Source organism: Anolis carolinensis, chromosome 1 (assembly GCF_035594765.1).
Source record: "Anolis carolinensis isolate JA03-04 chromosome 1, rAnoCar3.1.pri, whole genome shotgun sequence".
NCBI classification, from domain to species: Eukaryota; Metazoa; Chordata; class Lepidosauria; order Squamata; family Dactyloidae; genus Anolis; species Anolis carolinensis.
This window is the reverse complement of record NC_085841.1, coordinates 139,962,529-139,986,804: the sequence shown is the minus strand read 5'-3', so window position 1 is coordinate 139,986,804 and position 24,276 is coordinate 139,962,529. Positions and strand designations below refer to the sequence as shown.

General features: G+C 39.5%; 1 protein-coding gene across 1 annotated transcript in view; it reads right to left on the bottom strand.

Annotated features, from left to right (window-relative positions):
- Positions 1 to 2,122: 2,122 nt before the first annotated feature.
- Positions 2,123 to 24,276, bottom strand: part of fam83b (family with sequence similarity 83 member B) — a 67,164-nt gene continuing 45,010 nt past the window's right edge. The window contains exons 3-5 of the mRNA XM_062983066.1: positions 21,794 to 21,958; positions 7,340 to 7,464; positions 2,123 to 4,929 (exon numbers count right to left, since the gene is read on the bottom strand). Of these exons, the coding sequence (XP_062839136.1) occupies positions 2,478 to 4,929; positions 7,340 to 7,464; positions 21,794 to 21,958 (2,742 nt within the window). The 3' untranslated portion in view covers positions 2,123 to 2,477. The remainder of the gene's footprint in view (positions 4,930 to 7,339; positions 7,465 to 21,793; positions 21,959 to 24,276) is intronic.

The following is a 24,276-nucleotide window of genomic DNA, read 5'->3' as shown; positions in this document are numbered from 1 at the left end:
CTAATCTGTTTCATTTGCTTTCTACTCCTCTATTTCCCCCTTATTATTAACTAAAAACTTGTCAGAAAATAATTTTGACTTGCATTAGCATTTTAATTTTATTTTATAACAGTGTTTTGGTGGGTAGATAATTTTTTTAAAAAACCTGATACAACCAAATTATGTATAACAATTTAGATAGAACCAATTATTTTTCCAGGAAATAGAACCCTATCCAAACCCCCTGAGATTATGCTAGGATTTATTTCTGTGTAAAATAGCAGTACTTTTATGAATAAACTTCTTAATAAAAAAAATAATTGATACACGATTGTACAATTCCTTATTTTTACTGCTTGTTAACCAATATGCTTGAATATGAAAACAGCAATATAAACACAGAAATTTCAGAAGGAGCATCTATAGATTCTGCAACAAGCTCTACCTCTGCATAGAGCAATCTACGTACAAATGGAAACAGAATGTACCCACGTTGACCTATGAATGTTCCTTTATACATCCTTGTAAACTGTAGGTAAAGAAGGTAGGAAGGAAGGCACACCAATGTGGAGAGACAGTAGCAGTGACAAACCCATAACAATACTCAAACCTTCACAACAACTGTTTGTAGAATCAAGATTGTGACATTTGAACCAAAGCAATAAAACATTCTTTCACTTCATGGGATCATACCTATCAGCACGGAAATGGATACAGGTGCTGATGTAGTTCATTTTTCAAAGTACAGTAGAGTCTCGCTTATTCAATCTTCACTTATCCAACGTTCTGTATTATCCAACGCAGTCAATGTTTTTGTAGTCAATGTTTTCAATACATTGCAATGTTTGGTGCTCAATTCATAAACAAAGTAATTACTACATAACGTTACAGTGTATTGAATTGCTTTTTCTGTCAATTTGTTGTAAAACATGTTTTGGTGCTTAATTTGTAAAATCATAACATAATTTGATGTTTAATAGGCTTTTCCTTAATCCCCCCTTATTATCCAACATTTTCACTTATCCAACATTCTGCTGGCCCGTTTATGTTGGATAAGCAAGTCTCTACTGTATTGGCTTGGAACACCTCCCTACATGCACTCACATACACACACACATTCCCGCATTTCCTAAAGAAGCAGTTTTGCTAATTCCCATTTTCCATACTGAGTGCCATGGGAGGCTTTTAGCTAATAGGGAAGGAGACTGAAAGTTGAGTTCCATTTTACTTCTAAAATAAATAAAGGCCTCTTCTTGGCCTAAAAGAAGGTGGGGTGGAAGATTGCAAAATTACCACCTATGAGATGTGGGAATGTTTTGGACAAAAGCATTTTTAAAAAAATCAAAGGTGGAAATACCCTTACAATGAAACTGAATCACAATGCACTCCCCAATCAATGGCTGTTGCTCAACTTCATAAATCAACTTCATGTGTTCCATAAAGGCCGATTTTGGGCCAAAATCATGGATTGGGATGCAACCCATTTATAAGTTGAGAGTCATTCTGAAGAAAGGAGAAAGGGGGCCAAAGCCACCATGGGGGGCTAATCACTCGAGGTCATCATCATTATTTTCATATCCAGGGATTTTAAAAGACTAGAAGCCGCATTGCAGTGGAGAAAGTAGAGGCAGCTGATGGTTCTTTTCGGTTCTCAAAGGACAGACTAAGTCAGTGGTTCTAATTTGGGTCCCCAGATGTTTTTGGTTTTCAACTTCCAGAAATCCTAAACTGGCTGGGATTTCTGGGAGTTGTAGGCCAAAAATATCTGGGGACCCCAGGTTAAGAACCACTGGACTAAGCTCTTGCTATTTGATACTCTACTCTGAGAAGGGGCTGGCTCCTTTTTTGCTGAAAGTTAAGGTACAGTACTTACATTGATCTATGGACAGGTTTTTTGAGTCAATTCGTTTACTGAAATTTCTAGACGTGTACATGAGTATATACAGTACATTCCTTTAGTGATTAAGCATATATTAACACTGGATGTTATAATGTACAAGTGACTGTGGCTGAAAATGGCAACCACATAGATAATCCTGGGGCTAGGAAACATAAGGATTGATTTACATCACGTACAATACCAGTGTTCAAACAATGTGAAGCACAACTTTAACAGCAAGACATTTAGAATGTAAGTATAAAATAAGTAACAAAAAACATTTTATTGTGCAGGAAAAAAATAATATGCAAATGTCACAAAACATTAAAAGTAGCTGAAGTTTTAAATGCTTCCTTTTGCTTGTCCAGCCATCTTACTGGAATTCATAAAATATTCAGCCTGGAGGTGATTCTGACTATATCTCAGATACCATAAATACACATAAACATGTCCAATTCCAAAACTTACGCTGAAACAGAGTTTTGGAGCAAGTAATATTATATACAGGTATAGCAGTAATCTAAACCCTGCAGTAATTTAGCTAAGCTTTACAAAAGCTGCTCATTAGTCTATACTTATCAAGTGTCCACAGCACTGATACGTGCTCATGCTATAATTTTCATTTGTTTTTGTATATAAAATTGCCAAATCTTTGCATAATTCCTCGAAACTTGTTTTCATTTGGATGCAACGGGTGGTATACGCCAGGGTTGTAATTAACTACTGGATTATTCCTTGCATAATTATTTCTTGCAGCCTTGCTACTTGTCTCTGAAATCTGAGCAGTGTTTTTTTGGGTGCTGTTCACTGGCTGAGTTATTGCTGGCTGAGAAGGGCTTTCTATGTTGCAGAATTGCTCAAAGCGACTGTAAATCCGCCTTTCACCCAGACGAGGCCTGATGAGCTCGGTGGTAGGCTTTGTGGCAGAAGAATGACGGGACACTGCGTTGACTCTTTGTGAAGAAACTGCAACAGCAGAAGAAGGGGGTACCCGCTCATGGCCTGCGTTTGCATGCCTCTCCCTGACATCTTGGTACTGAATCTGTTCCGTGTTAAATCTGGGTGCGGATGGGTCACCTGGAGGCACTTCTAACAACCTATTTTCCAAGGGTTTCAGAGTTGGACTTCTTTTAATAGTCTCATCAGAGGGAGGTTTTAGAGATTTTGGAGATTTTGGTGACTTGGGAGGCTTGGGGGATTTGGGAGGCTTGGGGGATTTTGGGGATTTTGGGGGCTTAAGGGACTTTGGGCTCACACCAATATCCTCTTTACTTCTATGCAGGCTCACCTGTGAATTTGAGGAGGAAGTTCTTTTTCTTATTGGAGAACAATCAATCTTTATTTCAGACAATTTGGGCTTTTGAATTTCTTCACCTTCTGATATCAGAGTGTCCGAACTGCTACACATCCTGTAGAAAGCAGGAGCTTTGTTTTTTGACAAACCTTCTTTCTTGTCTGGTGAAATATTCAGCAGTGATCTTAATTTCTGTGATCCTTTTTTCAGGAAACTTGGGGAATGTTTGCTCTCTTTTTTTGCTGAGGCATCTTTACTGGGATCTTCTTTGCTAGATTCAGATAGTTCCGCCACAGAAATGGTCTTGGGTGTGGTGGGGCTTTTTGGTTCATCATTGGGATCCATATTGACCTCTGGAAGATGATTGGTTACACTGTGTAAACTTTTAGCATTTGTTACGTTGTCTTCTGGGGATGGCTTTATAGCTGCTGGTTGCTTTAGTCTATTTCTGTTTAGTGTGCTATAGACATAGCTGGACACCTCTTTTGTATCTCCATTATCCAAAGCAGATTTTGAATTGTCAAATATGGGAAAGCTTCTTCTTTTTAGTATGTTTTCATTCTGTTGATTCTTCAGAAATTCAACTCGTCTACTCATACTCTGAGTAGAACAGAGGAAGGGAGATGTCTCCCTATTAATAGACGGAATCATATTTGTTTTACCATCTTCTGAAATATGCAGATTCTGGCTTTTTATTACATCGGGTTCCAATGGAACATTAGTACTTGGTTCCACTTTTGTGTCATTAGCCACATCTTCTAGTTTGGGAATATGATTTGGTGTTGCTTTTGGTGTTATACTACCCTCTGAACCAATGATAGTTGAGTTTGAAGAACCTGCACAGCTGTTTACTTCTTTCTGTTCAGGCAGAGTTGGCTTAAAAACAAATGAGGAGCGTAGGCGAGAATGGGTATAAAGAGCAAGGGCTTTGATATTTTCTGCTGCATCGTAGCCTTCACCTCTCTCACCTGCCCCTGAACCATTTGCATCTTCTGGAAAATCTGATTGATCATTTAAGTATGATTCAATACGCCAATTACGTAGAAAAGATTTTGTGGTGCGCTCAAGAGTTGGCATTTTCTGCTGGAGAAAGCGAATGTGATTGTCTGTTCCATTGAAAGATCTCCGTACAACTGAGTTCCTATCTGCAATGTTGAGCTTTGGCTGTGAAAGACGATCAGCTAAACCCTTTTGATGCCCATTGTGACCAGTATAGCTTCCATGCAATGATGATTTCACGCTGAGACTGTCAGATGGTACTTTCCAAGTATTTGGCGGGTTATTTGCCCGATTAATTGCTCTGTTGAGCAGTAAATATGGAGTCCTTTCTGGTTTCTCTCCTGCATAACTGTGTCTTTTCCAATGTTCACTTACTTCATTGGGTTGATACTGCTGGATTCTATTTTGCATATGAAAACCTGGTGCAAACTGTGTTTTTTGAAATAGTTGGTTTCTAGTCCCGAATTTGTCACTGTCATTTAATCCATATCTGCCTCGGGTTTTCAGAAAGTTGGAATCTATGTTATGAATCCTGTCTTGTTTCCCCAAAAGGTTACGCTGACTAGAAAGTGAAGCTAAGGAAGAATGTGAATGTTGGTATGCATCATTTTCCCATAGCATTCGGCGACTATTAATCCTAACTAATTCTGGAGCAAATGAACGGGGAACAGAAGAACGAGCATATAATGTCCTAAATTCTTCATCAAAAGATTCAACAAGTTGTCCCATGATAATCTGGACCATGCTGAGGTTGGCTTTTTCAAATGACCACATAAAGCTGAAAGATGGAGAAAAGATCATTAGCAATCCAACTCAGGAACAAGTAAACATTTTCATTTATTATTTTTTGAGTTATTTTTAAAAACTAACAATATTTTACATATGATAATATGGCCCTAAAGGGAGAGGATCCATTTTTCTTTATAAACATAAGAAAATAAGGCCATTTATATCTCATTTTTTAAAGTAGATTACAATAATTTTACTAAGTACATCTGTACATTCAACACCACACTTGTTTCTATTAACACATTCATGTGTCTTGGCTACCTGTAGTGTTATCTAATATGGGGACATTTTTCACCAGTTGGAATTGTGTATGCAAATGCAAACATCTCCTGTGTACGTGCTTCTCTTTATTAGAGGGAACATAACACAGCACTGCAAAAGTTTCAAAAGTGATAACTTTCCACTTCTCCTCCACCCTCAAAAAAAGTCTTTTTCAAGGTTTACATATTTTGCATTAGGTTGCTATTAAACCTAGAGGGCCATTGCATCTGATGAGTCTATGAAATACTATGCTAGAAATTTCTTTTTCTCAATTACTCCCAAAGGTACTACAGGATTTCTTTACCTCTCTTAGTGAAAACAAAAACCAAACAAAGACAAAAGGCATATCTGTGTAGAATAACTTTCTGAAGCAGCACATAAATATTTGGGGTTTTTTTTTCTGCAGCAGGGAGAAATTTGTGGAAGTTATTCTTCCTCACTTGCAAGAATGGAATAGCCAAATATTAATGCCTCCAATAACAACTTGTGAAATCAAAAAATTGTAGATTCACTACTTTGGCAGCAATCCTTAAAATAATCTTATCAATTTCAACCAGAACTGCACCTTCAAATTATAATGTTTTTGCATCCAAGCTCTGATTCATAAATTATGCCAAGGGACACTGTGTGTGTGAAAGCTGGAACACAGATCACCTTACCTTCAACTGTTTCATCTGAATGCAACAAAAGAAGAAGAAAATTAAGAAGCAGAAATCCAGAGGGTTTTACAAATGTATATCATATACTATTAAAAAACAACCTTGTAACCATCATTCTTACAGTAAGCAGAGGCAATCGGAATGTAGTTTTTAAGTAAATCATGAGAAGACCTTGAAGATAGTAATCAACTATAGTTAAAATTGCCTACTCCCCCACTGGCTGCCTCACCAAGAGACTATCAATTCTAACTATCCAGTGAGGAAAGAAAGCAGCAGGGAGTGAGGTGAAGTGCCAGTTTTGCCACAGTGCCCTGGCTTCATAAAGAATTGTTTTAGCCAATTTTTTACCAATTTTTTGCTATTTTAGGTCCCTCAATGGGAAAAAGGCAGAATATAAATTGAATAAGAAAATATAATTTCCATTTATTGCTGCTGTACTCCCGTCACAAAGGTTGCCATAACTAATGGAACTGTATAAATTGGGTCCCCTCAACCTTTATCTACAGTGATGAAAATAACCAGACCTTAGAAAGTTCAAAGCAGACTCCAGAAAACTCAATGCTATGTGAGTAACCATACAGCCAACATCTCCCAACAGTATTACAGCCATCTCTAAGAATGTATTTAGTAAGCCTGCAAACTTAATGACGTGACATTCCTAGATGCCTATTCTATCACAACTGGCCTCCATATCACATTAAGAATTGCTCCATCATTCTTTCTTTCAACACCATATCGTTTTACATTTTAAAACAGAAGGGAGGGACTATTCTGTTTTCATTAATGTATATACTATTCTGGTAGCCTACTTGAGGAAGCAGGGCAGTGGGATATAAATTGAAAATACAAATAAATAGAAGTCTTTCAATGTTGGAGCAATAAAGGTTTTAAATCAGTGCTTCCCAAACTTGAGTTCACTAGATTCTGTTGGCCTCGTGAACCAAGAAGCTAGGATTCTGGAAGCTATAGTTAAATTTTGGGAACCATTGCTCTCATTAGAAAGGTTTTTTTTAAAAAAAAAATTCAATAAATATTTATTTTTAATGTTTAGTTTTATTATTCTTCGTCCAAAGAGTTCCAAACTGCAAAGAACGAGGTGCATGTACTGAAGGAAACCAGATATAGCACTATATGGAAGGCCATGCTGTATCCCAGATTAGTCATTCTGAGCGATTACCCTGCTTCCTATGTTTTAATGTGTGATTTTATAGTTGTATTTAACTATGTTGTGTCCCACTCCGATCTGAAAGGAGAGGCAGGTAATAATACATTAGTAGTAGTAGTAGTAGTAGTAGTAGTAGTACAATACTCATGAACACATGGAGGAAACTCCCTAAAGAGAGCATAGCTACTGAAATTCATAGGATAAATAACATGGAAATCCAGAATAAAGCAATTGGTATAGCATGAGTTATAAAATCATGTTCAATGTTTCGTGTAGATATCTATATAGATTACCCCATGTATGTTGGTTCTTACCTATAGGTACCATACATAACTTTCTTACAATCAACAAGAAGAAACCTCTGTTCCATTTTCCCATGGAATTTTGCCCCCGATTTAGAGAAATAATCTTGTCCTTTCACTGTCCGTACCCTCATGTTCTGAAAAAGATGGAAATGGAAAAGGTACAACAATTTAACATAACACAAACTGAGCAACTTGTATATCATATCTTATGCCTATGTCTAGGATTAATATGTCTTACATTGTCTAAAGGCATCAGATCCTGTCTGATATTACAAGATGAAAATAGTCCCTCCTGGTCAATATGAGAAGGATAGGATTGGATGAGAAATTGCCAATGAACAACAGCTGCCAGAGGCTGTATTTCAGAGGAAGGAACTGAAAACCCATCTCTAAATATTTCTTGTCTATAAAAAATCAATGAAATCAAAGGTGTTGCCATAAATCAACAGGTGACCTGTCAGCATGTATGCACACCATATTCACACTTAGGATGGCATCCTGTTGGTTAGTCCAAACTAGATTAGAACCATTTACTCAATTACTGAATGGAGAATTAACACATAGACACATTCCATTAATTTAATGAGTCTTTAATTTAATTTAATTTAATTTAATTTAATGAGGTTCAGTAAGATTTTAAAACCCTTTTTCTCAAATCTTCTTCCAGGCCTCACTCCTTCTGCTACTCTGTCCATTTACCTGTCTTTCCGTGTCCTGCCAAGAGCACAAGCCTATCACCTTCCTATGGTAAAGACTCGTCCAGGTTTTAAATCCCTGTTGGCAGGGCATGGAAGGACAGGTGGTGGAGCAGCAGAATGAGAGAGGCGAGGAGGTGGGTTGTTCGGAAAGGGAGTTAAAATCTGATTGAATCTTTATGATGAGTAGGTGGTAAATGGAGTGGGGAGTTGGTAGTGTTGGTCAGACATGGAAGGACAAGCAGAGGGGCAGCAGAAGCAGGGGGACAAGGAAACTTCTTTGAATAATCAAATACTGTACTCAAAAGAGAAACCCATGAATGGGGGATCAACTATATTTTTATATTTTTAAAAAGAAGATAAAGGAACTGCAGGGTGACAAAAAGCTCATGATCTGCATTCTCCGCACTCCTGGTCTACACTGATCAGAAGTACCTCTTCAGGATTTGAGGCAAGGGCCTTTTGTAATCCAACTGGACATACTGCACCTTCTAAAGCAGTGGTTCTCAACCTGTGGGTCCCCAGTTGTTTCAGTCTACAACTCCCAGAAATCCTAGCCAGTTTACCAGCTGTTAGGATTTTAATTCCCTTTCTGCTTTCCTATGACTCTTTGTGTGGATGCTATTGAATAAAAAAAGGAATTGAATTTTTAAAGGAATGCTCCTTTTGGCCATTTAATTTTTCCCTCCACAACAGTGTATTACATTCCTTTTTCCTTTTGGGTTTACATTTGTTTTCCCAAGTATTCAGACTCTATTGGACTATTTTGCTTTCCTGCTTAGGCTCTCTTTTTACAATGGTCTTTTCTACTTCTGGCAAGCTTTAGAGCTTTCTTATATTTAGTGATATTTCCCTGCTTATATGAAGATGGTGTTATATTGGCTTGATATGCAAAGGAAACAAAGAAAATGGAGTGTCAGTACTTGAATCACTCTAGGGAGGGGAAATTCATTGAAAATTTAGGGCATTATATAAGTATGTATCTTTAAAGGGTTTACCTACATTATTTGAATCCTACAAGTAGCATAATTCTATACATATTCATATGGGATTAAGTCTTAATTTTATCCAATGGGGTATAAGACATTTGCCAAGTACGTTTAGGATTGTTACCTTAATTTGGTGGGGGGTGGGGGAGAGATCATAAGACTGTCCTAATCATAAAGTTGGATATCCATACTATATGCTGGATATCCAGGGTCCAGCGATATACATACTATATTAAACATGTTGCAAAGAGTTGTCCTCTTGTTTTTTCTTTGCTCACAGTTAAGTCTACAGGGTTCTCATCAAGATCTGAACTACTATGCATGGTGAGCAGAAGTTTAAACTTCCTCCTCGACCCAGTATGAACCCCTCAATCACTACTTGTAAGTAAGGTAAATGTAGGTCAGCTGCATGGCACATAACATAATGACCAGCCACTAATCTTTTTCCAATCAAGATCAAAATGCTAGGGCTCAATCTGACAGCTCTGCATAGTTTGGATGGGGGAACACTTGCTGTCCAACTATCCTGTCTATGTAGTGAGATCATTTATGGAGACACTCCAACAGTTGCACCTAACATCTGAGGCAAAGAGGTTTGTGTCCAGAAATATAGATAGACTCTTTTCAGGCTGGATCTACACTGCCATATAATCCTGTTTCAGTATACAGATTAACTGCATTGAGCTAGACTGCATGTGTTTACATGGGTGACCAATTTTTGCAGTTTTCTCCCCAAAGAACATTGCCCGATGTAAAGATTGCTCCTGTTTTAGCAATAAACAAAAATTGTGCTCTCCATTAAACCTTTAAATTAATCTCTAGGTGCAACAAATCTATGGAATTTACCAAGCACACATTGATTCAATAGATCTATTCTAGTTAGGAGGAACTGGATTTAACCTTAAACATTTCATTGTTTTATTCTTGGTGTGATTTTGTTATAGTCGGTGCTTGTATTTCTTGAATTGTATTTGCCTATTTGCCATGAAGACTATCATGGAATCACTGGTGAATTTCTGTATATAAATCTTTAAAATAAAATAAATATAAGGTTTACACAACTATTTATTACTTCACATAGTGAGTAATGTTACTTCCTTGGTTCTACCCAAATATTTGATGAATTAGAAACCTCCCTAACTCTCTCTGATCCATTTTAATTGTGTACAATTTGCTACAAGTGAATTATAAGAGTAAAATTAACAGAACAACATGTTTATAACCTATAAACGAAACAGGAACATCCTGTGTAAAGAATAATTGTATCACATCAGTGCAATAATATCACAATGTTTAATTAAATTTGCACACATAGAGATGAAGTATAGCAGTTTCCAACCTTCTTGTGCCAGCATTGAACCTTTTTTTCATAAAATATACATTCAGCACTCTGAAGATGGAGTTCAGGGATTTCTCCATTTGAACAATGTATGTGTGTGTGAAACTTTATTTAAGCCCCATTTTTTTCTTAAAAAGGAGGATTCAAGACAGCTTTGAACTTTGAAAAAATGTGTCAGAATGTGCAGCTGCTACCTGATTATTCAGCATGGAATCTAATCTTGCATATTCTTAATTGAGGAAAATTAATCTACCATGTAACACAAATAGCTCTTTTAAATGAACACAGGGACATGCAATAATAAACATGGGTAGGAGAAAAATAATAAGGAACAACCAACTACCTTTCCCTTTCCTATTATCCTCCCACAATGTTGATTACAGGGTGATCTTTCTTTCTTTCTTTCTTTCTTTCTTTCTTTCTTTCTTTCTTTCTTTCTTTCTTTCTTTCTTTCTTTTTTTTTTGGGGGGGGGGGGTGCTTGAATCACCATGCCATCATGAAGATTTATCTGATTTCAGAAGCTAGCAGAATCAGCCCCAACTAATACTTAGACAGGAGACCACCATGGAATACTTGGTATCTCCAGGGAAGGAGCTACTGCCAAGTCAGAGTTGATAAGACAGGTTAAGATAAACCAATAGTCTGACTCACCCTATGTTCTCAAGATGCTTACAGAAGGACCCCCTTCTGAGTAATCCCATCTCCTTGTCATCTGGGTTTCTTCTCCCCAGTCACTTGCCCTGAACTTCTGGGGTCCATCCAATCCACGGCCCAGAAGGTGTCTGCAGCTAAACAGGCAAAGACCCACACTTGGCACAGGTAGGTGGACAGGCAGTGACAACAACCAGAAAGTTCACAGTCAGTCCATTGAGGGCAGCTAGTGTTAGTCCCAACTTTCTTTTGATCTGATCTAGGTATTCTGCATTCCCTGCTATGACTGCTATACATTTTCAGGTCTGAGTGTGTTTAGTGGCCTTTTGGCAGCAAGTATTACTGCTCATGAAGATAGATAGCAACTCTTTCCCTGGAGGTCTCAGGGTGTGCTGTCAGCATAATGGCCTTTTGGTTTCTAGCACCATGGAGGTAGCAGACAGTAAGCCTGCTGATGTGCATAGAATTATTCTTTAAAGCACTGATGTCATACAATTATTCTTTACACAGGGATATTCCTGTTTCTTTTATGAGTTTTAAGGGCAATTTTAGCATATTTATTGTACTTTAATTCTGTTTTTACCACACTGCTACTATTTAATTGTTTTTAAACTTTTGTATTGCACTTTTAATATTGGTTTAGTGTGTACTGCTAGCCGCCTTGAGTCCTCATGGGGAGAAAGGCAGGGCATAAAGATAATAATAATACGAATGGTAATAATAATTCAAAAATTTAAACAGTCCCATACAAAAACAAAAGAAACTCCACAAGACCATCTCTGTCAGCATGGCAGCCAGAGAGTTCAAAGGAGGCAGGTTGAAGTCTCACTTACTTCTACCACCTGTCTAACATACCCAGGATTCCTAAGGCAGTCCTCAGGTTTGTATGCAATCTTTAGCCATTAAGAGTCTATGAAGCTTACTGAGATACTTAGCTGGTGCTCTTTGGTGAGATTTTTATTTCATGTCCTTCTACTGTAACTCTACCCAGGCATTTATTTATTACAACTGATTACAACTATTTCACCACTTCAACTACCACAGATCAAAGCTGTAGAATCCTGGGATTTTAGTTTAATGAGGCACCGGCACTCTTTGGCAGAGAAAGCTGCAGAATTTAAAAATTCACAGCTCCCATGATTCCATAGCATTGAGCCAGGGCAGTTAAAGTGGTGTTAAACTATGTTAAGTCCATGGTGCAGATGCACCCTAAAGCAGTTATATGTAAACTTATAGTAAAATTCCAATTTAAAACCGGTAACTGCAATAAAACTAAAATACCTACAGAAAAAAATCACAAAAGCAAAACCAAGAATCAGAATCACAAAATGTATTCTGCAGTAAGAGAATGTTCATACTTGTTCTGACCAAAACAACAGTAAAAGCAGGTCAAAGCTGATTGCTTACTTCACAGCGTTATAACCAGTATCCAAAATCACTCTGTTCTAATCTCACACAGCAAAGGGACAAGTCTGGGCCAGGCCAGGAATGTTGTATCCCAGAGCTGGAACCCCTCTGACCTTGAACACTACACCAGTTGAATATTAATAGCAAGCAGTTTATTGAAGAATATATTAAAGCCAAGCAATAAAAATGATGCAAACAGTATAGTCCATAAAGGTATCTTCAATAGGTGACCGTTAGGCCATGAATTTCAAGGTACAAAGATAAACACAAGGAACAAGGTTGCAAAATCCAAAAGAACAAGGCAGCATAAAATCCCAATACTCAGAACAGGAACTTGGCAATACTAGAACCATGAAACTAGAAATCCACTTGGATTCATAGAACATGAATTTGGCAAGACTGGAACTATGAAACTAGAAAACCACTTGGAAACAAGACTGACATGGAAATCAATGTTGACCACACGGAGGTAAAAAGCTTTCACTTGTCTCTTATAAAGCCTTTCCTGTCTCATGCAATGAAAAGAACACATTCCATTTCACTTTCCCACCAGATAAAGATTTACTTTCCCTTTTTCCCCAGAGCGGGCTGACCTTCGATGGACCTGTGAACTCTTCCTTTGTTTACAAAAGTCTTGTCATCTATCTTCAAGCTCATTAAATTATGCACCTGACAAATCATCCTCAGAAGACCGATTCTCAGAGAAAGCCTGCTGAAGGCCTCTCTCAGGAATATGGCCTCGAAAATCCTCACTCTGTTCGAAAGAAACTTCAGGTTCGAAGCCAGGCCTGTCAAGAAAACCACCATCCCCATTGTCATCAGACACAAGCCCAGAAACCTCAGCATCCCCATTGACATCAAACACTATCACAGGCTGAACTACAACAAGGAAGCAAAAAGACAGTTTGCAACAAGGAGGTGGTCTCGGAAGTACAGGCAGTCCCTGAGTTCCAAAGATCCGACTTACAAATGACTCATGGAATGAGACAACAGAAAGAAATACAAATCTACCCCTAGGAAGGGATAGTCACTCCTAGAAGAGTTATCATGTGTTGCACCCCTAGGCTGCAGAGACACCTCAAAACCACACTGGAGCCCTAGACTATGAGCAAAGCAAGTTGTTTATTGAAGAATATATGTAAGCAATAGCAAATCAAAGTTCAAGTTCAATGAAACAAAGTTGTAGTCCACCAGATACAAGATACTTGAAAGTCTTGAAGCAAGAGTCCAAGAAAATCAAACTCAAGAATAAACTTCAACCAAGTATCAAAAGTAGTCCAAGGAACAGGAACAAAACTGGAACAGATAACAGGATCTTTGACTGAAACAAGGAATCCAGACTGCAAAACTTCCAGGAACAATGACTAGATAATCCACAATTTCCCAAGAGCAATAACAAAGACTGGAACAAAACTCAAGGTTCAAGACTACATGAACTTGGCATGAAAATCCACAGGAACATGGAAACAGGATTATTTGAGTCCATGAACAGGAACCATGCTCGTTGAGCAAAGTTACCACCTCTGAAAATCTTCTCAGTGATAGCTCTTCTTAAAGCTGAAATCAAGGCCTCTTTCCGTGGGAAGTTTATTTAAAACCTTTTCTAAGTAATAGCCTTTTGCTGCGCCTCAGAAACTGTGATGCCTCATGGGCCTTGTAGTCCTGCTCCCAGTGCCATCGTGGCTAATGAAGACAAAAGCATGGGGTTTTCGCCGGCTCAGCAAGAGCCGGAATCTTTCCAGATGCCTGATGTTGATGTTTTTGCCCAAGAACCCATTAAAACAGACCTTGAGCAGCTCTCACCCCCTTTTGCTAGGAGACAGTCCTATACTGCAGACAGGGGAGTGAAAGAACAGGTTCGCAGGAGTTTGAGAATTGCAGCTAAACAAGACACTGATTAGCCATGTTTCCCCTGGGAAAATCTAGGAAGTCTCACATCTGGAGAAAGCTGGGTTTCGTTTCCTGTTCTCTAGGGAAAGAGAACGCTGGACACCTGCTTGGCAGGGAAACGGGGCCCAGATATAGGTGCCTGGCACGGTAGGTTCCGTGCGGAGTCATCAGAGCAGCTTCAGGAGTGATTTAGTGTTTCCAGCCTTGTGTAGACTTCGCAAAGTCCGCAACCCCAGTCTCCTTGCTTTGCCTAGCCAAGTATTCAAGTATTCAAGTATTGCCTTGCCTTGTTCCTAGCCACGGACCTTGTTCATAGAATCAAGTTTTGTTTCAGCCTTGTTGTGAATTTACCTTGGACCTTGAAAGACTCTGGACATTTCCCCACACTATTGCTTGGCAATAGTGTGTGTTTCGGTTTGCTGGATTCTACTTTGAACTCTAATATCATTTATTGGACAAAATATTTCTGGACTATATTTGACCTCATTTGATAGGTCTGCTTCTGGACTATATTTTCTACTTGTTTTTATTATTCTTATATATTTCCTTAATAAAGATATTAGATAGTTATTGGCCTCCGTGTTCGGTTCTTGGTGCTCCGTTGCCTTGGGCGTGACAGAAACTCCCTTTCTTGCCTCTGTTGATATATAGCTTTCTTTCTGTCAACCTCGTTAGCCTTATCACCACTAACATGCCCATCTGGCAGAAGAAAGTTTGACCTTGACTCTCCCAAGGAATATGGTTCAAGCTGCCTGCTTGAAACCATTGTGTGCCTGTTCCCAGAATCCTCAGCAACCTCTTCTAACTCTGGCTGTCCAGAATCAGCAGACCCATCTGGGTGCATGACCCATTGGCTCCAACCCAGAGTCCACTGGCAAGTCAGGTGCAGGTATAATCACAGGCTGAACAGGCCCAACCCAAGGCTCACAAGGCTCACCTGATAGCTCAGGTGAAGGCTGGGCTACAACATTATGGGGGAAAGGTGTTTTCACTGTAGCTTTCTTACCAATCCTTGTCTACTGGGTGGAGGCTGATAGTCATGCAGTGGATAGCTTTCACAATGTTTGACCTAATTTCTTTCACTGTTAGCAGCAACTTCCTGTCGCACACTGGGGGGAGGGGGGAAATGCCAGCTAACATGTAGAGTTCATCAACAGGTGTAGGTTTAATGCATCCTGTGATTATTCTGTATATTTCGTTCAGTGCTATTTTCCCCTGCTTCACATGGACAGACTTGTGCCAGACAGGACAGTGTACTCAGCAGTTGAGTAAGACAAGGCCAGGGCTGATGTTCTTATTATTTTTGGGTCTGTGCCCCACAGGAGCGGCCCTAGGTTTTTTCACTATGTAAGCAAACCTAGGGCTGCACCCCCCCCCCCAACTTACTGGCAGCAGCGGCGGCGCGCTCTCCATCTGCAGAACTACGAAGGCCTCCAGGAAGGCCTTGCTTTCTCGCAAGATCTTGCAGAAATCTCTCAATATTTCATGAGATCTCGCAGTAATCTTGCAAGAAGAGCGAGGACTTCCTCATTACACAACGAGCGACCCAATGGTCACTTCCACCGCCGCTGCCTAGAGAGCGCCCCCCAACGACTTCATTGATGAACCGGCCCTGGTGCTCCATACACTGCCAGTAAGTTTCCTCAGGATGTTATTGCATGGAAAATCAAGGAAAAGCTTCATGAGAACCATCACTCCTTTTAATGTTCCTCCAGCAACAGCAAGAGTATTCCTCTGGGCAGCTAAACCAGGCAATTCCAACTGGATGGCCCCCCATGAGGGTCTGCCTCCAGGGGCAAACCAAGAATTGAACAGACTCAGAAGTGGAGTGGGCAGATCAAAAGACAACCTGGCAAGATGGCACTACCTGGAGGAATCCTCCATCTTGTGTGACTGTGGAGCAGAACAAACAACTCCGCATCTGTATGCTTGCCCACAATGTCCAGCCTCATGTACGGAGGAAGAGTTGTTTAAAGCTATGGACAATGTGGCCTTTGTTGCCTGCTTTTGGTCTAAAACTATTTAGCTGCTCGTGATTCCTTTATTTTATCACTTTTTAAACTTATTTATTATGCAATGCTTTTGACATGAAATAAATAAATAAATAAATAAAACCTTGCTTCCACAGCAAACCAACATTTTCAAAATCCAATTATCACAGGAACAGAAAGTACAGTGAAATCTTCTGAACAGCGGCTCCAGCCAATGCACACTGAATGCAGGAATACCTATACACCGACAAATCACTCCATGGTAGAGTCCAAATTACTTTCTACAGGTCACTGACCTGATAATCTTCTGAACATGCTATAAGAAACATTTTCTCAATTTGAACAGCAGTCACCTATGAAAGCACTGATATGTAGCTCAAGCTAGAGTTGAGCAGTGCTTCACAGACATTGGAGACAATTGCTATATTGCCACTACATTTCTGGAGAAAATAATACTTAGACCCTTCTGATATTATGCTGGAGGCATCAATCTAATCACAGAATAGAATCATAGGATCACAGTTAGAAGAGACCTCGTGGGCCATCCAGTCCAACCCACTGCCAAGAAGCAGGAAAATTGTATTCAATACACCCCTGACAGATGGCAATCCAGCCTCTGCTTAAAAGCGTCCAAAGAAGGAACTTCCACCTCACTCCAGGGCAGAGAGTTCCACAGCTGAACAGCTCTCACAGTGAGGAAGTTCTTCCTAATGATCAGGTGGAATCTCCTTCCTTTCCTGTAGTTTGAAGCCATTGTTCCATGTCCTAGTCTGCAGGGCAGCAGAAAACAAGCTTTCTCCCTCCTCCCTATGACTTCTCCTCACATATTTATACATGGCCATCATGTCTCATCTCAGTCTTCTCTTCTGGAGGCTAAACATGCACAACTCTTTAAGCCACTCCTCATACAGCTTGTTTACTAGACCTTTAATCATTTTAGTCACCCTCCTCTGGACACATTCCAGCTTGTCAACATTTCCCTTCAACTGCAGTGCTCAGAAATGAACACAGTATTCCAGGACCTCTTCACACAGTCAAAAATTTGGTGGCAGTAATGGGGGTTTTGCCCCCCCCCCCCCATTTGGGACTTCCCTTGTTCCATTTCATGTCCCAGCTTTTGGCAAGGCCCTCATCCATTTTTGTCTGACCTCCCAAAATTGGACATTTGTTTTGTTTTGTATTTGTTTTGTTTTTTTCGTTTTTTGGAAGGGGGAAGGCACTGGCCAAGGTCACAGCACCAGCCAGCATCGCTCAAATGCCCGGTAAGGAGCCGGGCAAAGGGAGGGGGGAGGGCAACAGGTCCGGGCGCCTGGGTCTATGAGTGCAGGCATTCGGCCTACATGCCCAGACCTCGCAGGGCCAGGTGCATAGGCCCAAAGCCTGCAAATCTCCTGGGCCTACGGGTGCAGGCTTTGGGCCAGGCCTAGTCGGGCCTCGCAGGGCCTACAGCCAATTGCTGAGTAAGGAGCGGTCCTTACTCAGCAATCAGCTGTGTAGGCCCTGCAAGGCCCAGCTAGACACGGCCCAAAGCCTGCACCCATAGTTCTGGGAACTTTGGGCCTATGGGTGCAAGCTTTGGGCCTACACACCCAAGCCTCGCAGGGCCTACAGCTGATCAATCCAAAAGGCAGGCTTGGAGCCAATACTGGCTCCTACCTGCCTTTCATTTTGAGTTAGTTTTTGTTTCATTGGGGCCTTTCCTTTTCATACCATCCGAATAGACGGTATGAAATGGAAACATGAATGGGACAAATACCGCACACATCTCTACTACAAAGTCTGCTGGCTCCCATGACACTCAGTAAAAGTAAAAACTCTGTGGAACTTGCACGAAAAATCTATCACCGCCAAAAAAATTGCCACCAGCAAACAATGGGAGGCTCCCCGCCTTTCCATTAGGAAAGATGGGTCGAGCCAGCTTAAAGAAGCTTCTCCCCATGTGATGAGGTAGGGGGGAAGCAGGGACGGTGCAGGGCAACAGGTCCCCACACCAGCCAGGCAGGTGCCACTGGAACAGCCAGGATCTGTGGCAATACTGGGTAATTCCAGCGGCGTTTGTGAAAAGTTCGCAAGTGTTTCCCAACATACCCAAACTAACAGAGAGAAGACATGCCACACATATTCCACTTATTAATATTTATACCCTGACCCTTCCACAGCAACCATCTATATATATAAATGAGTGATGGCATCACAGCAACCAACAAAAAAACAAAACTACAGGTCCCCCAACCTTAAAATTTGACAACACAACCCATCATCCACGCCTCTAGGTTGATACAAATAAAAGAAAAGAAAAATAAAGTCCTAATTAGAGGGAAAGGAATAATTGTTTTTATCCAATTGCTGCCAGTTAGAGGACTTATCTCTGCCCACTTGGTCTCCTAGCAACCAATTCAGCCCAGGGGACAGGCAGACTTAGGCCTCACTTAGGTCTCTTCCAGAGATTATCTAATTTGCACTGGATTATATGGCAGTGTAGACTCAAGGCCCTTCCACACAGCTATATAACCCATTTATAATCTTATATTATCTGCTTTGCACTGGATTATCTTGACTCCACACTACCATATAATCCACTTCAGTGTGCATTTTATACAGCTGTGAAGAAGGGGCCTCATATAATCCAGTTCTAAGCAGATAATATAAGACTATCAATATACAGTAGAGTCTCACTTATCCAACATAAACAGGCCAGCAGGATAAGTGAATATGTTGGATAATAAGAAGGGATTCAGGAAAAGCTGATTAAGCATCAAATTAGGTAATCGTTATACAAATGAAGCACCAAAACATCATATTATACAACAAATTTGACAGAAAAAGTAGTTCCATGCGCAGTAATGCTATGTAGTAATTACAGTAGAGTCTCACTTATCCAACGTTCTGGATTATCCAACGCATTTTTGTAGTCAATGTTTTCAATATATAGTGATATTTTGGTGCTAAATTCATAAATACAGTAATTACTGCATAGCATTACTGTGTATTGAACTACTTTTTCTGACAAATTTGTTGTCTAACATGATGTTTTGGTGCTTCATTTGTAAAATCATAACCTAATTTGATGTTTAATAGGCTTTTCCTTAATGCCTCCTTATAATCCAACATATTCGCTTATCCAACATTCTGCCAGCCCGTTTATGTTGGATAAGTGAGACTCTACTGCACTGTATTTACAAATTTACCACTAAAATATCACAATGAATTTAAAACACTGACTACAAAAATATTGATTACGAAAAGGCAGACTGCGTTGGATAATCCAGAACATTGTAAAAGCAAATGTTGGATAAGTGAGATTCTACTTTAATATGAAATAATTACTGGGATAGAATGCAGAACAATATAATCTCTAAAACCAGGACAGTAAATAAAGAGCAACACTCTGAAAGCAGGGGAATTGGAAATTCCGCAAAGGAAACAATCAGGGCCAGCTAACACCTCCCAAGAAAGGATTCTTCCAGAAAGGAAGCTGAGAAGGGAATGAAGCACTGTGTATTACCAAAGTCATCATTATTACTATCATTACTATTATTATTATTATTATTATTATTATTATTATTATTATTATTGTGTTGCGGTTAACCGTGAAAATGAATACAATCTGGCTCCAAGTATTCAAAAACACTAAAATCAGAATATATAAAAATTAATGTGGTATAATAAGACAGAACAATACAATCTCTAAAATCAGAACACTAAATAAAGAACAACACTCTGAAAACAGGGGAATTCCACACAGGAAACAATCAGGGCCAGCTAATACCTCCCAACAAAGTATTCCCATCATCAAAGTCTGGCAAATCCTCTGTTTTCTCAGGGCCACAGATAGTAGAAGCACATAAAATATCGCAAAGAACACCACTCTGAAAACAAGGGAATTCCAGACATGAAATAATCATGGCCAGCTAATACCTCCCAACAAAAAATTCACTCAGGGAGGAAACAGCCAGGCTTTAAAGCTACAAGGCCATTACATCCTAATCATTTCCCCTAATTGCAGCATTCATACTTGCCTCCAACAGACAAAAAAAACCCAATCAGAAATATTGTATATTCACAATCTTTAGGAAATAATATCCCCTGATGGTGCAGCATGATAAAGCGCTGAGCTGCTGAACTTCTGGACCGAAAGGCCGCAAGTTTGAATTGGGGGACCAGAGTGAGCCCTCACAGTTAGCCCCAGCTTCTGCCAACCCAGAAGTTCGAAAACATGCAAATATGAGTGCATCAATAGATACTGCTCCAGCGGGAAGGTAACGCCGCTCCATGCAGTCATCCCACATGACTTTGGAGGTGTCTACGGACAACGCCGGCTCTTCGGCTTAGAAATGGAGATGAGCACCAACCCCCAGAGTCAGACACGACTGGACTTAATGTCAGGGGAAAACCTTTACCCTTTACCTTAATTACCACCAATTCCTCAATACTTTATTTCCCATACCACCATACTTCGCCACAGCAACACATGGCCTGGCACAGCTAGTTTTATGATATAAAACCGTCTTAATTATTAGACTGTTTCAAGACATTTTGTGGGATTTTCCAAATGCATTTGTGGTTTCAAAAAGAAATAAATGAATCAAAATTGAAGAATGTAGTGCAGTGTGATCAGAAAGTCCAGATACAGACAATGAGATTGTATCAAATTGTAATTTCCTGTACTCCTTGCTTTAAAAATCCAGTTTATTTTAAAGGGATTTACTTGCTTGTCAGTGGGCAAAAGATTTCAGCCTCAGCAAGCAGTCTTAAACACCCTTAGTGGACAGAAAAGCCCCGCTTGGCACAGTAGGATTTACTGCCAAATAAATCAAGAGGATGTCAGTAAATCTTCCTGGTCTTGTCAGCATCATACTGTGAAGGCAGTATTCACAATCTGGAAGTGGTAATTTGAAAACCTAGTGGAAAGTTTCCCTTGTCCTCCTTTGATAGTTTTATTTTACAGTTATTTCACTTCTGAGGGTTTTTAAAATAACATTTATTGTTTTTGGTTATAACTGTTGGTATATTGGTGATAGTTTTCTTCATTTCTGCATTCTCTGAGTTTAAAAATGAAGTTAACTTATAGAATATGGAAATCTATTACTTATATATTTGTTTATTTATTCATTCATTTATTTGTCTGTCGGATTATTCTTACATTTTATTAAGTGTGAAAAAATATACAGTAAGACGCAGAGGATACGCTCCCCGACTTTGCATGGATATGCAAAACCACAGATATCAGTGCACTCTATTGAAATTAAAGACTTCTGGCCCCAAAATACCACAGTGTTACACTGGGGGATCTAGAAAATGTCTAGTCACAACCTATTTTGTCAGAGGCTGATAAATTGAAACATGGATACTGGTCACTTATTGCTACTATGGTAAAGTGTTTAGGTTGAATTGTAAATCTGTATAAAAATTGTGACAGAAAACAAAATAAACATAAAATATAATTGGTTAATTTGAAATGTTAACATTATATATCTCTTCCATTGAGTAAGTGACTTACCCTGAGCCTCTGGACTTGGCAGCCCTGTTTCTCTGTCATCTTAAGAAAGTGGCTGAAGTTAGATTCGTCTAGTAGAAGATACACCGAAATTCCCTTGGTGGATGCTTCTACAATTTCTTTGAAAATATCTACATCTGTAAAAATATCCATGACTATAGCAATGACCTGTAGAAGAGAAGAAAAAGAAAGCAAGGTTAGATACCTTTAATAGAGTGACTCGAAGAATGTGAAATATATGAGCAGTATGTAAGGTGGCTACTGCTCAAATGTGTTTATTACTTGTAAAAGCAATGGCTGTTATGTCAGTCAATGAAACATAAAAAACCTAGTTACAGAATTACTTTATTATCAATCAACTAAAATGCCACAAAAGTGTGCAATCAAGATCTCTAAAACTTTTTCCAAGGAACAAAATGGGGGCGGAGAGTAGAGGAAGAAACATGATACAGTTAGCTCTCTATAGACATGGATATTCATCCATGGAGTCCACCATCCATGGCTAGAATGTGTGTGTGTGTATAATCCGTAATGGTCCAATAACCTTTATATAACCTTATATAAGCCACTTTATATAAGGGACAGCATTTCACTATACCATGGTATATAATATGACTTGAATACCCTCAGATCTTAGTATCCACAGTAGGTCTTGGAACCAAACCTCAATGGATAATAATAGCCTGAAAACTTGGCTGATTATTGGACCATTACGGCCAGCATTTTAATTCAGTACCAAGACAGAGATGACAGATTTTCATGCATTTATAGGCCCCTTTTGGGACATAATCTATACTTGGAAACCTACAGAACAGAATCAAATCACAATATGGAGCAACACATAAAATCATTTTAAACAAAGGTCAGCTGGCAATGAACACAATTAATGAATGTCAATGTAAATTCTTCCAGAGACTACTTCGTTTTAAATCTGGAAAGATAAGACTTAATTCATGAATTCACCCCAAACTGTTGAGTTTTAAAAATTCACTTGAACACTGGTAGACTTGTGGCTTCATGCCCCTCAGTTTATAAATGATTTTCTTGGTTTGCTGTGAGCCACCTTGACTGAGCTCTTTGGAAGAAAGTCAGGATGTAAATCAAAAACCAGGTACTATAGTGATAAAAAAACCAAAAAGGAAAAAAATCCTATAAAATATTACATAATATCCAATACTATGCTATTGGCCATTTGGAGACAAAAAGTTAATTTTTCAGCTACACAAATCTGGAGCGCTGGAGATGCCAGAAATGATAAATGGGGGAGAGGGTTAAAAGATCACACTGGACCTAAAAGAATGATGTTGCCCACATTGCTCACTGCATGAAAGAGAACAGATAAGTTAGTGCCAGAGGGAAGTGAGGCTAAAATACTTCCACTCGCTACATGTTATACGTTATGCTACATATTCTAAGGACCCGAACGTGTTGTCACAAATCCATGACTGCTATCCATGTGGGCTAGGCTTCTAGGGGCTGAAACAACAGCATCTGAGGACCCATTTAACTGAACTGTATTTTTCAGCTAGAGTCATTTTTTCTAATTCATAATGCAAGGGAGATAATTCAGCACTTCTCCAAAGTTCTGATTAAATTCATAATTCCAAATATATTCCAACAAAGGTTATGACATTTCAAAAAAGCAATGAGTAAGGAGTGCTGATCTTGGCTCATTGTTAGGACAGCTAACAGAGGAAATAGAAATGTATTCAACAAGCATCACTTAAGGTTCGTAAGGCTAAAGTGCAAAATAAGCTCAGGCTTGCCAGAGAAATTAAAAGCAATAAAAAGGTGTTCTTTAGTTAGGTCAGTAGAAAAAGGAAGAAAAAGGAACCAGTTTTTCAGAGAAGGTGAAAAAGATCTTGGAGTGGGTGATATCTGGCTTGACAACAGTCCATGCAAGCAAGATCTTGGGGTCTTCGTGGACAAGTTGTTTTATCGTGCCAGAAGCAACTTGAGAACATACTGCAAGCCAGTATGAGAGAATTGGCTGTCTATAGAGACGTTGCCTAGGGGACACCCATCCTGCTGGAAAGCTTCTCTCATGTCCCCGTAAGCTAGCGCTGACAGATTGGAGCTCAGGCCATCTTGCGGATTTGAACCAGCAACCTTCAGGTTAGCAACCCAACCTTCAGGTCAGCAGTTCAGCTTGCACAAGGGTTTAACCCATTGCACCACTGTGGCTCCATGACAATAAGTTGAACATGAGCCAGCAGTGTGGTATATCAACAAAAAAAAGTCAATGGGAGTTTGTGCTGCATCAAAAGGAGAATAGTGTCTAAATTAGTGGTTCTCAACCTGGGGTCCCCAGATGTTTCTGGCCTTGAACTCCCAGGAATCCTAATAGCTGGCAAACTGGCTGAGATTTCTGGGAGTTGTAGGCCAAAAACATCTGAGGACCCCAGTTTGAGAATCACTTGTCTGGATCGAGGGAAGTCATGGTGCCTCTGTATTCTGCTTCGGTTAGACCTCACCTGGAAAACTGT